Here is a 17,677-nt window from a genome sequence, read left to right on the forward strand (position 1 = left end):
CACGATAGCATCAGTAATAAGTAACAGGATTCAACTGGGTTTCACAGATGGCTCATTGTAGCGGATCCACTGCAGGAAGTAGAGGAGGGAGGATTGACTCTGTCACAAAGTGACCACTCATGCTGTTTGTGTGTTTTACTTTTTTTTCTTCCAGCAAGCATGGCAGAGCAACCGGAATGTGAGGGAGCCATAGACTGGGAACAGAGATGCGTCGCCCTTGAATCCCAGCTGATGAAGTTCCGAACGCAAGCGAACAGGATCCGCGAACTACTGGCCGAGAAGGTAACGTTACATAATATACCTTATACATCATTAAAGTTACAGGAGGATTTTGAGTTTGGGATTATCCCAGTATTAAAAACTGATAGCATATAGACATATTTGTTATGGGATTTTAGATCATTAACGCAGGCGTTAACTGTTGCGTTTTGTAAACACAAATGTTAATATCAATTTAATTAGACAAATCTCTCTTGAGCTGAAACGCACGTATGTGAATGCACTCTTTAAAAATAATTAAAAATGTTGACATTTTTCTAAAGTTTAGCACAGAGCCTCAATAGCCTAAAAAAAAAAAAATTCATCTGCTAAAAGGCCTCCTTTTCCAGTGCTGCAAAATACATTGGACCAGAAGTGATGATTCACGCCCATTAATCACATGACCAATCACTGGACAATGCAGTCACATGTCATTTATGTAAATGTAACTGCTGAGGCCAGTGATTGGCTTTGCAGTAAAGAAAAATTTGACTCATCTGCTGAAGGACCTCCTGTTCTTCATCACCATAAGTGATGATTCACGCCCATTGATCACATGACTACTCCCCCAATCATTGGTCTCAGTGCAGTCACATGTCATTTATGTAAACGTTACTGCTGAGGGCAATAGTTAGCTTTCTAGTAAAGAAAATTTTTAGTCACCTGCTAAAAAACCTCCTGTTCCAACGCTGCAAAATACATAGAACCAGAAGTGATGTTTCACGCCCATTGATCACATGACGACTCCACCAATCATTGGTCTCAGTGTGTTCACATGTCATTTATGTAAATGTAACTGCTGAGGCCAGTAATTAGCTTTCTAGTAAAGAAAATTTTTAGTCAACTGCTAAAAGACCTCCTGTTCCAACGCTGCAAAATACATAGAACCAGAAGTGATGTTTCACGCCCATTGATCACATGACGACTCCACCAATCATTGGTCTCAGTGTGTTCACATGTCATTTATGTAAATGTAACTGCTGAGGCCAGTAATTAGCTTTCTAGTAAAGAAAATTTTTAGTCAACTGCTAAAAGACCTCCTGTTCCAACGCTGCAAAATACATAGGACCAGAAGTGATGATTCACGCCCATTGATCACATGATTACTCCACCAATCATTGGTCTCAGTGCAGTCACATGTCATTTATGTAAATGTAACTGCTGAGGCCAGTGATTAGCTTTCCAGTAAAAAAAGACCTCCTGTTCCAACTCTGCAAAATACATTGGACCAGAAGTGATGATTAACACCCACTCCACCAATCACTGGTCTCAGTGCAGTCACATGTCATTTATGTAAATGTAACTGCTGAGGCCAGTGATTAGCTGTGTAGTAAAGAAAAAACTTTACTCACCTCTTAAAGAAACCCCCGTTCCACATTGAACCATAAGGGATAATTCACACCCATCATTCACATGACCACTCCACCAATCACTGGACCCAGTGCAGTCACATATATGTAAATGGCGCTGCTGAGGTCAGCGGATAACTTGCAAAGTTCATGCTAAAGGTTATCTGTCTCCTAAACAGACCCTATTTAAGAGTTTTATGTTATTAGAAATGAAATGGCTTATTCAATCCAAAAAAAACCCAGAACGTTCTTGTTCATTGGTGGTAACTTTTGTAGCTCAGAGGCAGAGCTGCAGTACCAAACACAGCCTATAACCAAGAGTGGCGCTGTTTCTGACAGCAAGCTGCCATGTTATTTAGTTTTCTTTCAATGGAAACTATTTCTGTTATCCATTGATCCTTAAAGGGTCACTTTCCATAGATGTTCTCTGTTTTTCCATAGAAAAAGTACATCTAAAACAAGTAACAAACTAACAATCAGTAAACAATCCTGCGTCTGTATCTTCGCTGTATAGGGGCTCGTTCTGCAACATTTTAGAACCATTTTTTTTTTGCCTATTTATGGAAATGTTTTTTCTTCTGACAAAGCTTACATTTCATCCTGAAATAACACAGTGTGATACTGTCATGCTCCACGCTGTGTTTCCATACACTTATCTGAATCGACCTCTTTCAGGAGCAAACGCTGGAAACATGAACCAGGATCCATAGCTGGATGCAGCATATTACATGCATTAAGAATTGCTATGTAAAGATTCTCACGGCGCACATTTTTGTGACACTAAGTTTTTAAAGCTTCCAAACGAGTCAGAATATGCCAGGATCATTGCATCAGTGCAATACAAGAGGGTACGGGGCAAAGACTGGCACTAGGCACTATTCTGTTGTCAGGGCCGTAGGGCAGAGTGTGCAGTGCGGGGAGGATAGTCCCTACTTCAACTCTATCTGCAGCCTCAGGACATGGATAGAATTTGTGTGTGTGGGTCTGTTTTCTCCGATCAAGTATATACTGTATAGTACAGGCGGTCCCCTACTTAAGAACACTCGACTTACATACGACCCCTAGTTACAAATGGACCTCTGGATATTGGTATTTTACTGTACTTTAGTCCTGGGCTACATTGATCAGCTGTAACAGTTATCAAATGTGTCTATAATGAAGTTTTAGTGTTAATATTAATTCTTATGACAACCCAATATTTTTAAAATCCAATTGTCACAGAGACCAAAAAAGTTCTGGCTGGGGTTACAATGATAAAATATACAGTTCCAACTTACATACAAATTTAACTTAAGAACAAACCTACAGACCCTATCTTGTATGTAACCCAGGGACTGCCTGTATAAGCACTTTACAGTACTACTACTCCTATACTGTACATATGAGCATAGCACAGTTTTACTATTACTATCCGGTATATATGGGTACACAAATACTACTCCTATACTATAGATATGAGCACAGTGCAGTATTACTATTCCTATCCTGTATATAAGGGCACAGCACCCTAGTAATACTACTCCTATCCGGTATATATGGACACTGCACAGTACTACTACTCCTGTACTGTATATATGGGCACAGCACAGTACTACTACTCCTATACTGTAGATATGGGCACAGCACAGTACTACTACTTCTATACTGTAGATATGGGCATAGCACAGTTTTAACAGTACTACTACTCCTATATTGTAGATATGGGCACAGCGCAATACTAATACTCCTATCCTGTATATATGGGTACAGCACATTACTACTACTCCTATATTGTAGATATGGGCACAGCGCAATACTAATACTCCTATCCTGTATATATGTACATAGCACAGTAATACTACTCCTATCCTGTATATATGGGCACAGCACAGTACTAGTACTCCCATCCTGTATATATGGGCACAGTACTACTACTCCTATACTGTAGATATGGGCACAGCACAGTATTACTACTCCTATCCTGTATACATGGGCACAGCACAGTACTACTATTCTTATCCTGTACATATGGGCACAGTACTACTACTCCTATCCTGTATATATGGGTACGTCACAGTATTACTACTCCTATCCTGTATATATGGACACAGCACAGTACTACTACTCCTATCTTGTATATATGGGCACAGTACTACTACTCCTATCCTGTATATATGGGTACGTCACAGTACTACTACTCCTATCCTGTATATATGGGCACAGTACTACTACTCCTATCCTGTATATATGGGTACGTCACAGTACTACTACTCCTATCCTGTATATATGGGCACAGCACAGTACTACTACTCCTATCCTGTATATATGGGCACAGCACAGTACTACTACTCCTATCCTGTATATATGGGCACAGCACAGTACTACTATTCCTATCCTGTATATATGGGCACAGCACAGTACTACTATTCCTATACTGTAGATATAATAACTATATACAGCCCTGTATACAGACTGAATATCCCTTTAAGGGCATATACTGTAGTATGCATGGCAACTGGATTCTTTTTGTGGCATTCCATCGATCCCAGTGTTTTATGCTTGACATTTGATATACTAAGTCTTAACCATATAAATCCCTGCATGCCTATGATATCACATATGGCCTTTGCTTCTGTTACGGATTTTTGGCCTCTCAGTTGGAGCCAGTTGGTTCCTCCTCACAATAAAGGTCACATTTGGGTGGACATAATAACTTCCTCATAGTAAAACCATAAAATGATACTAGGAGAGAAACCTAATATTGTAGGTCAAGTGTTAATCTCATGGAAGATATGCTGCTTCCGGCCTGGAGCAGACGGCTGTCTCTCTTTCCTCTGCAGCAGTTCTTGTGGGACGTATTGTAGAAGAGCCCTGTGCAGTCTATAAGCACAATACGGTACCAGCAAACCGGACCTTTTGCCCATTCTAATAAAATCAAAGATACTGCATCGCTCTTATCCAACAGTGACTTGTGATTCTTATGCATATTATCCATATTTTCCTCCAAAATCCAGGTGGATTTACATGTGCTAGTTATGATTAAAGATGAGCAAACCTGGTGTTCAACATTCAGGTTTGGGGTTCGGGTTCAGCCATGCGACCTAGTGCCAGATTGGCGGCTGAACCGCAAGCAACGAGCGGTGAATATGATTGGGCAGCAGGGCACTTGAAATATAGTTTTTTTTCCATAAAAATTAGCTATTTGTCTTAAAGTAGCTGTAGTCACATGGCTGTGGAGTCACCCTGCAGGATTCAGGTCACTTATAAGTGGAATCCAGATCAGAGTTGGTAGAAGAATAATCACTATCAATGACAATTAATAACAGATTGGTCAGGTTCTGATACCTCCAAGTCAATGGGAGCTAAACAAGAGTGTTCCGGCTCGGTTACTACAAGAAAAATTCAGCTGTGCTTCTGGTTCTGTTCTCTGTGTTAGATCCAATGCAGGAGAATACTGATAACAGTTGATCGGTGGGGGATGGAAAGTACTGGATCTGATATTGAGGACTAGAGATGAACAGACCCGGTACGCACACGAAACTCGGACCTAAACTTAAAGGGGTATTCTCATTTCAGCAAAGAAGATAAAAAGTTATACAATTTTCCTTTATAGTTTCTGTATCAATTCCTCACGGTTTTCTAGATCTCTGCTTGCTGTCCTGCTATAGGAAGCTTCTATGTTTGTTTCCAGAAATCAATCCATGGTCACACAGGTGCACGGCTCGTTATATCACACAGCTCTGATTATTCTCTATGATCCTAACGAGCCGTGCACCAGTGTGACCATGGATTGATTTCTGTCCAGCTTCAATCAACCAATTAAACATGGACCCAATAGGCTTCAATTTGGGTTGTCTTCTGCTGCTGACTTCTGACTTTTAGTATTATGTGACAGCTGAACACATCAGAGGATCCATTGTTGCTTTGGTAGGATATTCCGACCCTGGCCTTCGAAAAGGAATGCTGTTCTTGACCCCAATTGGATGAATTGGCGAATACTAGAGTTGAATTCCACGATTCCCCCCCCCCCCTTATTAACGTAATGGTTTCTGCTCCATAGGACTTTATTATGACACTTTGTTTGAGATCCCTGTAATTTCTTTAGACATTCAGAGATTTGCTGCCCACGATGAGCTACGTCTCTTTGGACAGAGATGTTATAAATATTATAATAAATGTCCTTTATACACAGTTGCGTTGTAGTTGGTTCCCTTCCAGCGTCCCACCCACTTACACGGTGGAGTACAAATATGATCTCGCAGTCCGTGAAATGGAAAATAATGTGATTTTTTTTCGCTGTTATTTTTAGCCTGATGTATATTTTTCCACCACTGGTGCTGGTGCTGTCCATCAGCTGACTTAGGACGTATTTGTGTTATAATCCATTTAACGTTACCTTTTGTTACTATCTTGTCATAACAGATGATGTGTCAGCGGGCGGCCATCTATATTTATGGGTGCAGAGTTTGTGTTAGAGTCGCGAGGAGTCAGGGATTTCCAATGAAAGATACTTTGTTAGAAGACGTGGACTGTCTGAGAGAGGAATTTTCGGGGGGAAATTGGCCAAGTTTGCCACATGTATCAGTTTTCTAAAAGAATATTATTCCAAATCTGTCTTTTTTTTCTTTCTTGTGAAGCTGCAGCAGAAAATATGTGGTTTTATTGAATCTACTGATCTTTGAATATTTTCTGAGTTTGATTGTAAATTGAATGTCTTTCTTTCCAAAGTTCTAGCTGGTGGTAAGTAGAAAGAAATAATAGAAGAAGAAGAAATGTTAGGCTATGATTTCGGATTGGCAAGGTTTTCTTGGTGTGTGATGAGTTGTTACTGTCAGTGTGTATGGGGATACGGTAATCCTCTACCCAGGGAAGCCCAAGGAGCATCAAATGGTCCAAGAAAAAAAATCTGATCCTATATTGTACTGGTAGCAGGCCGGACAAACCTAAGTGAACAAGGTCAACAAATCATAATCTTGGGCTGCACAGTGGCTGAGTGGGTAGCACTTCTCCCTTGCAGCGCTGGGGTCCTGGTTTGAATCCCTGAACCTGGTTCAAATCCCACCCAGGTCAACATCTGCAAAGAGTTTCTATGTTCTCACTGTGTTTGCGTGTGTTTCCTCCGGGTCCTCCAGTTTCCTCCCACACTCCAAAAACATACTGGTAGGTTGATTAGATTGTGAGCCCCATTGGGGACAGGGACTGATTTGGGAAGCTCTGTGCAGCGCTGCGTAATCTGTGTGCGCTATATAAATAAAGAATTATTATTATTATTGGGGTTAAAAATTACTTGTAATACAAATGGCTGGTACACATTAAATACTGGTAGAGATGTAAGAGATATATGATAATCATTGCTTACTGCAGTGGTGGCGAATCTATGCCATGGGTGCATGGTCGGCTCCAGGTATCAGTAGGCCTCTGGACAAGAGAGTTTAAATGGGCCCCTTTACAGTGAACTCATGTGGTAGAATTTCAAATTCAGAAACTAAAACAGTCTCATATTCCCTAAAATATTCCACAAGTTTGATATAACACCCCCCCCCAACCCCCTAATAGACTTCTATTGTAGCCATGATCTGACCACAATTACGCCCGTGTGAATAGGGCTTAATCTGATAAATTTTGGGATAATCTGACAATTGGGATACTGCTGCTCTATTCATTTATACAAAGCTTTTCAAATATGGAGACGTTTTTCAAATATGGATGTTGGAGGTTAGATATCCTCAGCATTCCCAATATCCCAGCACCCACTAAATTAATATGCCCCCCCAAGGTACATATGGAAAATGAATAGATTTCTATTTGCACAGACTGGACATATAGCCTATATATATATAGGCGGCAGAGCCTCTCCGGCTCACAGCTTGGGTGTCTGTGAAAATAGTGACAGTCCTGGGTTATCATAACATTGCAGTGTTTGGTGTGCGGTGACGGGTGCAGGGCACAGCTCCGCTGACTTTAAGGCACTGACCCTTTTACTAGTTTAGAGGAATGGGGGGAATGTCAGGCATGTTCAGAATAAATACTGCCCAGATCTTTTTGTTCGCTCTGCTGTGACCTGAATGATGTCATGTAAGCGATTCTCTCATATCCTCCGCATTGATCTCACATCAATGGGAAAGAGCAAGATAGCAAATATTAAATATCTTTGATACACTGGGGGGTATTTATCAGGGCGTAGAAGCCCTGAAATAATTGCAAATTGTAGCTTATTGCTATCACTTGCGATTATTTTACCCTTAATGCCAGGGGATTGAAGGGGGATGTGGCTACCCAGAGAGATGGCGCGGGCGGCGGGGAGTTGGCCAAGGATGGGTGTTCGTGGAAATCCATGAAAAAATTTGTGTGTAAATTTGAAAACTACATTTTTATTTTTACGCCAGAAAGGGCCTGCCATAGAAATAAAGACTCTGCAGGCCCCTCCGGATACGCCGGCGTATGATAAATGACCCCTAATGTGTCCGAACACAAGACCACAAAACAGATTAAGCTTTGAATATCTAGGAAATGGCATATTGGACAGAAATAATGGGGCTCATTTACTAAGGGTCCGCGAACTGCGATTCTGTCGGGTTTCCAGAATATTTCCATTTTGCGGCGAATTACCCCAGGTTTTTACCAGTATGTTTTGGAGTGTGGGAGGAAACCCACGCAAACACAGAGAGAACATACAAACTTTTTGAGATGTTGACCTTGGGTAGTGCTGTAGTGCTAACTACTGAGCCACCGTGCTGCCCACTCAAAGGTTTTAGGAAAAAGGAGGTTCTTGATTCTACTATGATTCTATAATTCTTCCATACCTCTTTTGCAATCCACTGTGTTACCCCTGCACAGATCAATGCCCTCCGTAGCTCCGTCCTGTGATTTCCGCTATCTGTTAGGGGTGTTATGTTGAGTTATTTTAATATAACTATTTTTGTTTGTGTGGTTTATACCAGCAGGATTCTCCCTCCCTATAATTACATGTTCTTGTACACTATTGATTTATATGGTGCTTTTGTTTGTGTATGGCATTTCACTGCCGGGGATGATATCAGGCAAGTTAACCCCTTTAAGATTGGAATCTCAAGAGGTAATAACTATATTTAAACTTTGATATGAAGAATGACATCAGATTTATTTGTTCTTACCACATCTGAAGTGGCATTCTTGAATGATAAAGTCGTCCATTGTAGGAATCCGGATACTGCCCCATTTATCCTCTTCAACGGGTTTTGCGGTTTTGTTTTGCAAACCGGTCACCGAGGGAATAGAAAGGGTCAGGAAAACACATCTGAAGCAGCGCTGCCATACATTGCTAATTGTGCAAAATGTCATTCCCTTTACAGTTACCGCTCTCATGCCTAACCCAGGGGTCCACATTTATCAAAACTAGTGCAGTTTGTACTATGTGCAGTTTGTACTATGTGCAGTTTGCCTGTGGAGTGTGCAGGGGGCGCCAGATTATTGAAAAACTTCATTAATCTGGCGCCCCCTGCACTGCTTGGGAAGTTTGCACCATTTTTTTAAGTGCACTTTGTTCATTCTGCAAAATTTTGGTGCAGACAGAATCCGTAATCAATGTGGCGCAAACTCCGACAAAGCAGTAACAGCCCCTTTAGGTGCATATGTTTTCTGTCTTATCCAAAACTGTGCGGCCACAACACAAAAGCGGCGGAAACACTTTTTTTAATACATGTGCAAGCAGTTTGCATGTTCTTTTTAGTGCAAAGTCAGACAGAAAACTTCTGCAGACACTTTAAAGGACACCTGTCATCAGGTCTGTGTCACTTGTCCTGTCACCTCTACCTGTTGGAGCAGCTCACAAGGATCCATCCCAGCCTTTATCTAGTTATTTCATACATTATTCATTGTAAAATCATCTATTCTTTATCATGTAAATGAGGCTGATCACATGGTCAGAGGCAGTGATGTCACCCCTGTTACCCCTCCCCTCTCCTCCCCCTGCTCATGTCTGTGTGTAATGTATAGTAAAGCATGGCTAGTGTGTGTGCTGCATCTGCTGACATGCTGCATCCTCCTAATATACAGGTGAGAGACACAGACATCAGCTATACATGAATCTGACATGTTCTGCTGTAACATGGCTGCCTGGAGCTGCTGTATCTCTCCTATACACACACACAGGCTGCCTGGAGCTGCTGTATCTCTCCTAAACACACACACAGGCTGCAGGGGGCGTGGCCACCAGCACCAGGAAGCACATCATTATACAGCCTCACATCATTATACAGGCTGTCAGTCAAGCACTGGGGGTGTGGCTGTGCCTCCCACTCATGAACAGAGTGGACAGCTTGAATATGCTAATGCTTCATTGGACATTTCACAGGTCATTTGCATACAGCTTTAGGACCTCATTGCTTAGGTTTACAGGCATGTAGAGGGACAATGAAGGGATAGAGGCAATGCTCTCTAATGGCAGTTTATGAAAATATATTTAGTTTAGGGGGGTTATTTTGCATGACGGGTTCTCTTTAATAAATGTGGACCACGATGCCTTGGGAATTTCCAAATATTCTCAGCAGCTGAGTTATTTCATAGTCTTTCCAAGGGTTTATTTGTTTTTCAAGTTTTGTGATATTGATGACATATCTATTGAACAGTCATTAAAGGAAATCTACCATTTGATTTCATGCATTGTGAACCAAACATACCTTGAGAATGCTGAAGCGGCACTGATGCAGAAACATATCTTGTTTCATCCCTGAACTGAGTGGTTTTGCTGAAAAAACAATTATGAAATTATGATAATGGGGCTCTGTCACTTCTCCTCTTACCCTTATTATGCACTGATTCACAGAATGCTGTATTCACTGTGGTGTCCCTGACAGGGACAAGTAATCAATCGCCGCACTATCCCCCAGCTGCTGTGTATGAGTCATCCAGCTCAGGTTGATTAATCCTGTCAGGACAGTTCAGGAAGCTCCATGTAATGTGATTATGTAGACAGCCTGCATGCAACCCAGCTTTCCCAAAGTCCTGAATTTTATAATTGTTTTTGTGCAAAACCTACTCGGGATTAAACAAGATACTTTTCTGCATCAGTGTCGCTACAGCATTCTCAAGGTATGTTTTGTTTACAATGGACAAAAATAAGTAATATCAGATTCGTGGTGGTTTGAAACTCGGAATTCCCACCGATCAGCTGATTCCGACATCATTTGTAAAGCCCTACGGAATTTGATTATTATCCTACAGCGCGAAAATAACTACACAGGATGGAGCAAGGAGTCGAGCTTTATTCTTAGTCATGTGGTCAGTCTAAGTAACTAAAATTGGATAACACCTGTATCAGATCACACACTAAAACCTGCGTGCCCCTCTGAATGTATCAATCTCTGAGACTACTGGGCGTGGAGTAGCCTCTCCAGGCAGTGGGAGCAATGGCCACTCCATGCTACTGCAGCCTCTGCAATCCCTTCTACCTGCTCATCCCTCACACTTCTACCGCGGTCCCGGCTCCTTTGGAGCTCCTGCTTCAGACCGCACAAGTATAGCGGCGTTCTTCTTGGGTCTTAAGCCAGAGCTACTGCGCAGATCACCAAATGAGCCGGTCCACAGCAGCAGTTTGAGGAGCGCCGAGGCTGCTCCATGCTCCAGTAGCCTGTGCCAAAAATAATCATATTAGGTAGATAAAGTGTATCTTAGTTTAGAAAGAGTTATGGGATTAGGTAAAGGTAAAGATAGATTAGGGCTTAGAACAATACTAGGAACCTACGATCAGCTCGACCCTGGTAGATTTCTGATGGTAGGTTTTAGGTGACTTCTTTTTGAATAATACGGTAGCTCAGTGGTTAGCATTACAGCCTTGCAGCGCTGGGGACCTGGGTACAAGTCCCAGGGTCAACATCTATAAAAAGTTTGTATGTTCTCTCCGTGTTTGCGTGGGTTTCCACCCACAATCCAAAACATACTGGTAGGTTGATTAGATTGTGAACCTCATTGGGGACAGTGAACGATTTGGCAAGCTCTGTGCTGTGTAACCTGTGTGCTCTATATAAATAAAGGAATTATTGTAAACTTCACTAGAAAATCAACACTCCTACCGTGAGTATGGAACTAGATTTCAGGTTCTATTCTTTTCTATTGTTATTGTGGTTCCCAAGGCCGGAGACACCCTAATGGTGGGGACCCCAGTGTCAGATTTCCCAGGAATTTAAAGAAAACCTACCGCATAAAAAACATTTAAAAAACCTATTAATATTCACCTCCGCTCCTCTTTACCTTGATCCCAGTGTCCATCGCTAGTCATGACACACAGGGATCACCTCGAAAAGAAGATGTCCGTAACTATGCAAGTCCTGGCACCTTCCTCTCCCAGGCTGGGAGAGGGAGGTGACATCACAGAAGTGGTGTGAATTCAAGCCTCTCGTTTGCGGGGGCGGGCATTATAATAGTATATAATAATAGTACAAATAATAATAATATAATTATAGTAAATTAAAATATAAAACAGTAATAGTAAAAATAATAACGGTATTAATTTAATACTGAATACTTATATATGTCTTCAATAGCATAAATTTGGAAAACACCTTTAACAACTTAAAAAAAATGTTTTATAGTTGGAATTATAAAATTTTAAGGTAGAATGTGCACCAAAAAATGTAAAAAAATATCATTATCATTATAATAATAAAATAACATTTACTGAAAATGTATCATATGGAAATTATGGTAAATTAGGCAAAATTATGCACAATGATTTCTGTATGTTTTCTACATCTTATTCAAGACCCAACAAATATGGTTTTGTTGAAATACAAATGTCTGCAGAAAACAGGAAACATAGATGTGCTTAATTTAAGATGTCACTCAGCCCTTATTCTTAGAAAAACTCATAATTGTAGAGGGATTTCTTGTCAAGGCTTGTGGGATTCCTAAAAAGAAAACAAGATGCTGCTCTGTAGAGTAAAATGTCCAGAATGATCTTTTTTTAAAGTACAATTCGTATTGTCCCTGTACTGTGACATCACTGTTTGTATTATGTCTGTACTGTGACATCACTGTGTGTATTATCCCTGTACTGTGACATCACTGTATGTATTATCCCTGTACTGTGACATCACTGTGTGTATTATCTCTGTGCTGTGACATCACTGTGTGTATTATCTCTGTGCTGTGACATCACTGTGTGTATTATCCCTGTACTGTGACATCACTGCGTGTATTATCCCTGTACTGTGACATCACTGTGTGTATTATCCCTGTACTGTGACATCACTGTGTGTATTATCCCTGTACTGTGACATCACTGTGTGTATTATCTCTGTACTGTGACATCACTGTGTGTATTATCCCTGTACTGTGACATCACTGTGTGTATTATCTCTGTACTGTGACATCACTGTGTGTATTATCCCTGTACTGTGACATCACTGTTTGTATTATCCCTGTACTGTGACATCACTGTGTGTATTATCCCTGTACTGTGACATCACTGTATGCATTATCCCTGTACTGTGACATCACTGTGTGTATTATCTCTGTGCTGTGACATCACTGTGTGTATTATCTCTGTGCTGTGACATCACTGTGTGTATTATCCCTGTACTGTGACATCACTGCGTGTATTATCCCTGTACTGTGACATCACTGTGTGTATTATCCCTGTACTGTGACATCACTGTGTGTATTATCCCTGTACTGTGACATCACTGTGTGTATTATCTCTGTACTGTGACATCACTGTGTGTATTATCCCTGCACTGTGACATCACTGTGTGTATTATCTCTGTACTGTGACATCACTATGTGTATTATCCCTGTATTGTGACATCACTGTGTGTATTATCCCTGTACTGTAACATCACTGTGTGTATTATCTCTGTACTGTGACATCGCTGTGTGTATTATCCCTGTACTGTGACATCACTGTGTGTATTATACCTGTACTGTGACATCACTGTGTGTATTATCCCTGTACTGTGACATCACTGTGTGTATTATCCCTGTACTGTGACATCACTGTGTGTATTATACCTGTACTGTGACATCAATGTGTGTATTATCCCTGTACTGTGACATCACTGTGTGTATTATCCCTGTACTGTGACATCACTGTGTGTATTATCCCTGTACTTTGACATCACTGTGTGTATTATCTCTGTACTGTGACATCTCTGTGTGTATTATCCCTGTACTGTGACATCACTGTGTGTATTATCCCTGTACTGTGACATCCCTGTTTGTATTATCCCTGTACTGTGACATCACTGTGTGTATTATCCCTGTACTGTGACATCACTGTGTGTATTATTCCTGTACTGTGACATCACTGTGTGTATTATCCCTGTACTGAGACATCACTGTGTGTATTATCCCTGTACTGTGACATCTCTGTGTGTATTATCCCTGTACTGTGACATCACTGTGTGTATTATCCCTGTACTGTGACATCTCTGTGTGTATTATCCCTGTACTGTGACATCACTGTGTGTATTATCCCTGTACTGTGACATCACTGTGTGTATTATCCCCTGTACTGTGACATAACTGTGTGTATTATCCCTGTACTGTGACATCACTGTGTGTATTATCTCTGTACTGTGACATCACTGTGTGTATTATCCCTGTACTGTGACATCACTGTGTGTATTATCCCTGTACTGTGACATCACTGTGTGTATTATTCCTGTACTGTGACATCACTGTGTATTATCAAGAGAGGAAGCAGCAATGTCAATTCTTAAAGTCAGTAAAACCATTGGTCATGGGAGTATTGGAACATCTGGTCTAAGAAAAACATTTGAGGATGGAGAGGTTTTTTTTTTCTTAATGATCTTTTTTTTTTTACCTCACCTTTAAACTTTGATTCAGCCTGGAAAATCCCTTTAAGGTGATGTTTCTGAATCCTCTAGGAGGCATCTAAAGGCTTTAGCATGTTGAAAATAGTGCGGACCACACAAATGATCAAACAATGAATCCAATTTTCAAAGTTGTCCCAACCTAATGTGAACAGATTTTATCTAGAAGCAAATCTGCCCCTAATGATCCGAACTAGAAATTCCAATGTAAGTTAATTATTTGATGAAAGGTTCGGTACATCTGACCTTCTCCACTCTCTACAGTCCATGAGCTAAAGCAGCACCCTGCGTTAATGCCAACTTTGTATGCCTCCCCACACTTGGCAGGAATCCCGACCCTGCTGTTCCAGCCCCCACAGCACAGAAAGTAGTTATGGTTACTCATTAATTTCAAGGCCGCTGAAATCATTCTATATATAGATGATGTGCGGAAAAAATGAAAACAGTTTAGATAAAAGACTTTGAGAATGTCCTCGGCTCCAGCACTCGGATTCTTGGGAGGTTCGGAGTTTATAATTCCGTAAAAATTTGATACTGCGGTTAAAGGGGAAATAATTGGCAGTTTCTACTCCTACAACTATTACAGGGTCTCCCCAGTGCTAAAGGTATTACATCCAAGGCACACAGCTATTTGTGTAGACTTACAGGGAAGCAAACTAAAACAGAAGAAGTTCCCTTTAAATTTAAAGGGAATGTATCCACAGTTTTAATTGCAGCCAATGTTAGGTAGTATTGTCCCTGGTGGTCTGTGTACCTTTATTTATTCTGTACATAGCAGCAGGACTGTGAAAAATAATTTATAAAAAATGTATATTCCAGGATTGTAGCTACTGCAAATCCCCTGGGGGCGTGTCCTTACACTGCTGTGCTCTGTTCTCTCTGCATTGAACTGCTTTATATCACTATTACTCTGCTCTGACCAGATTTATGTTTTATCACCAAAGCATTCACTTACAGCTGAGTAAAAGGGCTGTAGAGCAGTTTAATGCAGAGAGCTAAGAGCACAGCAGTGTGTGGACACCCCCCAAGGGGATTTGGAGAAGCTACAATCCTGGAATATACATTTTTTTATACATTATTTTTCACAGTCGTGCTACTAACCTTGGAGAAGCTACACTCTTGGAATATAGATCACCTTTTCACAGTCCTGCTGCTACTAACAATATATAAAAAAGTGTTCAGTGTACAGAATTCTGCATCCTTCCGACGTGATTTCTAAAAATTGGGCAAAATCATGAAAATCGGGTGAGAAATAACATTAACGGAAGAATCGATGTCCTTGTAAGGAAACCTGATTAAAGGACTAGACCCTCAAACAGACTCCACTTACATCAGCTTTTTTATGGCTCAAAAATTTTTCATTAGTCTTCCCAAACATTGGGGCAGATTTACTTACCCATCCCGTTGCGTCCGCCGACCCGGAATGTCCGACAAAGATTCGGAGTTCACTTACAGCGTGCACCCGATTTCTTGAATGTGTCGCTTCCCCGCTCAGGTCCGCCGGAGTTCACCATCTTCTTCCCGGTGTATGTGAGTGCTGATCTTCCGACACAATTTGAATTTTAAATTCTGCGGTTTATCCGAATCAGTCGAGTTGTGCGACGGCCACACCCCCGATTTGTGTCGCATGAAAGCCGGCGCTGATGCGCCAAAATCCAATCGCGTGCGCCAAAAACTCCTGTGCAATTCAGGGCAAATCGGAGCTATTTGGGAAACCCGACGGAAATGCGTCCAACGGACCCTTAGTAAATGTGCCCCATTGTCTCATTGCAATACTGTGTGAATAGTGCTCCGTCCATGACCGTATATACTTACGAGTTTTTATAGAAAATCACTAGAAAGCAAAGGATTAAGCAGATTACTACTAGTCAGGTCACCGAACTTCTAATTAACATTTGTCCAAATCAAAAATGCACCAAATTCCTTGAGAAACCCATGGAAAGGAATTTGCTGATTAGGACAGAGTCATCTTCCAGTTTTGATCCTGGAATTTTAGCAGTCGTCAGACTGGTTATAGGGATTCCCTTTAATCTGTATAGAAAGCTACCTGGCAACAGCTTGGCTAGCTTTTTGGGATAATGGGGCTTTGGAATGTGTATGAAAGCCCCGACTAATCAAACAGTCCGCTCACACCACAGACTCTGTGGCTGAATTAACAATGGGCGGCTGTGAGTGCATGACTACGACTACTGAGGCCACTTGTCAGAGCCACATTCTTTTGTAATTAGTATCAAGTGACATAGGACAACGTTTAAAGGACAAAAATCACAAATGCCAACGACAAAACCATAAAAAATGTTCAAACTTAGTTTATATAATACAATTTAATAATAAAAAATACATTAAAATATTGTTAAAATAACACAAAAAAAGCTCTTTTGGATCTGAATGCGCCCTAGTCGGGTTACAGTTGATGGTGGAGATTTGCTAAACAAAATTGTCAAAATTTTTGCACAATGTACACCAAAAAATTTATTGATATGGATAATATAGATATTCTTAAAAATCATGAGATAGAACAGTGTTTTGACCGAACTGAAAAATTTCCATGAAAAGGAGGCGTGGCTTCTTAGAAAGTAGGGGTGTCTCAAAGGGGTCGGTTACTTTACCTCATGTTTTTTATAATGTGTGTGTAAGTGTGGGGGGCAGGATATTGGGTTATTTACCAATATACATCTATTATAACTCCGCTTTATTGATACATATAGTGAAGCCTCCTGTCTTTAACCTCATCGTTCAGACATTCCTGACCAAAAAATGGCTGCAGATGGAGGGTCATGTGATACCATCTCAGAGTAATTTTGACATGATTTTACATATATGATTTTGGCTTGATAAAATAAATCAATCAAAAATGTCTGATAGGTTCCTACTTATGGCGATCCAATGATTCACACTCACATATGCTTTGCTCAGGGCAAGGAAGTCAGGTCCCACTTAAAACGGGGTCAACCTTGCCTCTGCTTCACATGATCTGTATGCAGTGGTTAGTGCCATAAGGTCCTTCTATAATTGTGGAAAATTTGAATAAACATGAAACATCTGGCAATTGGAGAACTTTTTAATTATTTTAACCCTGTAACAGAATTTTGAATACGAAAAAAAACAATAGTTGCAACCAGTGTTGGACTGGCCCACCAGAGAATCGGAGGATCCTCCTGTGGGCCCAGACTGTAGCCCTTATTCTTTTATAGTAGAAGGCAACCCGTAGGGTTTATTTCCTCAGGGATGATGAATGCTGGGCCCCAGGATGATCTTGGGACTTGATGGGCCTAAAGAAAC

At 40.9% G+C, this 17,677-nt stretch overlaps 1 protein-coding gene across 1 annotated transcript in view; it reads left to right on the forward strand.

The window, feature by feature from the left end:
* The window catches only part of PLEKHH2 (pleckstrin homology, MyTH4 and FERM domain containing H2), an 89,675-nt gene that overhangs the window by 12,490 nt on the left and 59,508 nt on the right, over positions 1-17,677 (forward strand). The window contains exon 2 of the mRNA XM_072140260.1: positions 155-282. Within this exon, the coding sequence (XP_071996361.1) occupies positions 160-282 (123 nt within the window). The 5' untranslated portion in view covers positions 155-159. The remainder of the gene's footprint in view (positions 1-154; positions 283-17,677) is intronic.

This window comes from Engystomops pustulosus, chromosome 3, assembly GCF_040894005.1.
Source record: "Engystomops pustulosus chromosome 3, aEngPut4.maternal, whole genome shotgun sequence".
NCBI classification, from domain to species: Eukaryota; Metazoa; Chordata; class Amphibia; order Anura; family Leptodactylidae; genus Engystomops; species Engystomops pustulosus.